The sequence below is a fragment of the Morone saxatilis genome, unplaced genomic scaffold (genome assembly GCF_004916995.1).
Source record: "Morone saxatilis isolate NCDOM2014 unplaced genomic scaffold, NCSU_SB_2.0 Contig12, whole genome shotgun sequence".
In the NCBI taxonomy this organism is placed as follows: domain Eukaryota; kingdom Metazoa; phylum Chordata; class Actinopteri; family Moronidae; genus Morone; species Morone saxatilis.
Genome location: NW_023339674.1, coordinates 487,428 through 490,903, shown reverse-complemented (window position 1 = coordinate 490,903; position 3,476 = coordinate 487,428). Strand labels below are relative to the sequence as shown.

At 38.1% G+C, this 3,476-nt stretch overlaps 1 protein-coding gene across 1 annotated transcript in view; it reads left to right on the top strand.

Moving 5' to 3' along the window:
• The window catches only part of patj (PATJ crumbs cell polarity complex component), a gene marked incomplete in the record, with an annotated part of 80,891 nt that overhangs the window by 2,116 nt on the left and 75,299 nt on the right, over positions 1-3,476 (top strand). Inside the window, 1 exon segment of the mRNA XM_035653518.1 lies at positions 2,182-2,250. Within this exon segment, the coding sequence (XP_035509411.1) occupies positions 2,182-2,250 (69 nt within the window).

Sequence of the window (3,476 nt, the reverse complement as noted above, 5' to 3'; positions counted from 1 at the left end):
GCGTCACGTGACAGGATGACGCGTTCAGGACTGTGCGAATAATCGGAATTCAGCGTTGCGGTGCAGCGATACAACAACCAGTGTCACAATAATTTAACCAATTAAATAATCAACATTGTGATATGAAAAGAGTATTCTTTTATTTCAACAACATGTATGTGTTATTGGCTTTACTTGTAACATTTGCAGCTGTACATAGTTTACATAGAACTCTTTTTTTTTGTCTTTTTTCTATTGTATGTTTTATTTAATGTTTATTTTCTGTTTCTATTGTATTTTATCTGGAGCTGCTGTAGTCAGTAAATTCCCCTCAGTGTGGGATCAATAAACTCTGCTTACCACGTTCTACTTTATTATATACAGTGTATATATTTTATGTTTTATTATATTTTATTCTCTTAATTTTTACTCTTTGTACTACTACTACTGATTTTAATTTCACATATAGGGGAAGGAACATCTTATCTTTTCTAATTTAGGTAATTATAATACATATATTTTATATAAAGTCATATTTTTGTAGTTTTTTAAGAACAAACACAAAACATTTGGCTTAAACAAACTTCCAACCTCAAAACTGTATTCAAAGATTGTTAAATGCACCAGTTAATTTTATTTCCTCATCGTGTCCTTTAATCACATTTAATCATTGAAATTTAAAATAAAACTACAAAATTAATTGAAATGGTCTTAAAGTTAATCTTTTCTTGTTCTGTTTAGTCCTTTACTTTATTAGTCTTCACACAGAGGACCTGAATGCACCATTCAAACAGCTCTAATGATATCACAGTAATAATATTACTTTCCTCAGTAACTAGTAGTGGAACTAATGTCTAATAAATGTCAGTAATAACATTACAGTTACTCTCCTAGAAAATAATTAGTTTCAACATTATTTTGTTAGAACGTCTACTAATTTGATTTTCAACAATCAATCACATTCTTGGATTAATTTCTGTAATCGTGGAAATATTCAGTTACTTTGATTTTAACAAACAAGGACGATCTAAAAAGTAATTCAGTGGATTGTCACCACTTAAATAAATGGTTCTAATTTATTTATAAACTTTTTAAGTTTCAAACATTATTTTGATGAGTTGTGTTGACACAACGTGGAAAAACTAAGTAATTAAGTAATTAAAAACAGCTTTTATTTTAGAGGAAAAGCTGATTTCCAAACTCAAACATTTGTTGACACAACTCAAAAAGATCGATGACAACTTTTGTTAATTCATTTTAAAACATTTTTTTAAACTCAAATTTAAAAACGTGTTGAAATGGATTTTATCAAACATTTAAAGTAATATAAACAAACAAAACAAAATCTTTGATTAAGTAGCATTTACTCGTAATTTTAAGTGACACAAACGTTCCTTTTGTTTTTACAATACAAATTTAAATCACAAAATAAAGTCTGTCACTAAAATGTACTAAAGCTAATTAATCTACAATGTTTCTTTAACTTAATTAGTTTTACTAAAAATTTCTGTTTCAACATTTTCTTCACTTAAATGAACTTATGTGGTTTTACAGTAAGTGTGGGTCGTATGGTAGAAAAGTAACGTACCTAGTAACGTATTACTGTTGTCAGGGAGTAAAAGTAAACACAATATGTGACTCCTGGTGGAAGCTCATATTCCCGACGGCTCTCGAACGCAGCATTAAAGCGACACTGGTGCCAAACTGGATTCAGTTCATGTGAGTTTTTAAACCAGTTTAAAACCCTTTTTAACCTGTCTGTCGTCTGTGGCTTCACCTGTGGCTGTCTGTCGCTTCCTCCGACTCTTTATCCGCGTGAAATATCCACAAAATACTGATTTTAAACCGTTTTAAGAAGCTGCGTTAGCACGTTAGCGGCTAGCCAGCTGTTAGCGAGCTGCTGCAGCTGATGAAGTTATTGATCGATGATTATCGGTCGTTTAAACTCATCAAAACATTCAGAAGTTGACTCAAACGTCGAGGTTGAATTATTAATGTGTGTTTTCAGGAGTTACCGGTTGAACAGCTGTTTTTATCCCGTTTATAAAGTTTGATGCACCTGTTGCGAGTTGAACCTGCTGACTGATCAATAACCGATCAATCAATCACTGCTTGTGACACACGTTCACAGTATACTCCATGTGAAGGCAGAGCAGATAGATTTATTGATTAGTTAACACATATCGGTTCTTTCTCTCTCAGTTTCACTTCCTGGTTCCTCAGGTGTGCTCTCAGGTGAGCCGCGCGCGCACAGTCACGCGCTCTGAGCAGGTGGGTTTGTGTCTGTTGGATGTGAAGTTAATGAAGGTCCCGCCGTTTGTTTCCCACCTGTATGTGCTGATAACGAGCCTCACCTGTGAGACACCTGAACGCACCACAAACAATCTGTGCTCATGTGGAACGTGAGACAGGTACACTGTAACCACAGACAGACAGACAGACAGACAGGTACACTGTAACCATCAGACAGACGAGACGACAGGTACACTTTTAACCAAGACAGACAGACAGACAGACAGGTACATTGAACACAGACAGACAGACAGACAGACAGACAGGCTACACTGTATAACCCACAGACAATGACAGACAGACAGACATACACTGTAACCACCGACAGACAGACAGACACGACAGGTACACTGTAACCACCAGGACAGACAGACATGACAGACAGACAGTACAACTGTAACACAGACAGACAGACAGACAGACAGACAGGTAACTGTAACCACAGACAGACAGACAGACAGACAGGCTACACTGTAACCACAGACAGAAGACAGACAGGGTACACATGTAACCACGACAGACAGACAGACAGACAGGTAAACTGTAACACAGACAGACAAGACAGACAGACAGACAGGTACACTGTAACCACAGACAGACAGACAGACAGACAGACAGGACAGGTACACTGTAACCACAGACAGACAGACAGACAGACAGGTACACTTGTAACCACAGACAGACAGACAGACAGACAACAGACAGAACAGGTACACTGTAAACCACAGAGGACAGACAGACAGGTACACTGTAACCACAGACCAGACAGGCAGACAGGGTACAACTGCTACCACGACAACAGACAGACAAGGTACACTGTAACCACAGACAGACAACGACAGGACAGGTACACTGTAACACACAGACAGACAGAGAGACAGACAGAAGGTTACACTGTAACGCACTAGGAAAAGACAGAGCAGACCAGGTACACTGTACACAGACAGACAGACAGAAAGGTACACTGTAACCACAGACCAAACAGACAGACAGGTACACTGTATACCACAGACAGACAGACAGACAGACAGGTCACCTGTAACACGACGGATCAGGACAAAGACTAGACAGACAGGTTACACTGTACCACAGACAGACAGACAGACAGGAAGGTACACGTTAACCACAGACAGACAGACAGACAGACAGACAGGTACACTGTAACCACAGACAGAAGACAGACACAGACAGACAGACAGACAGAC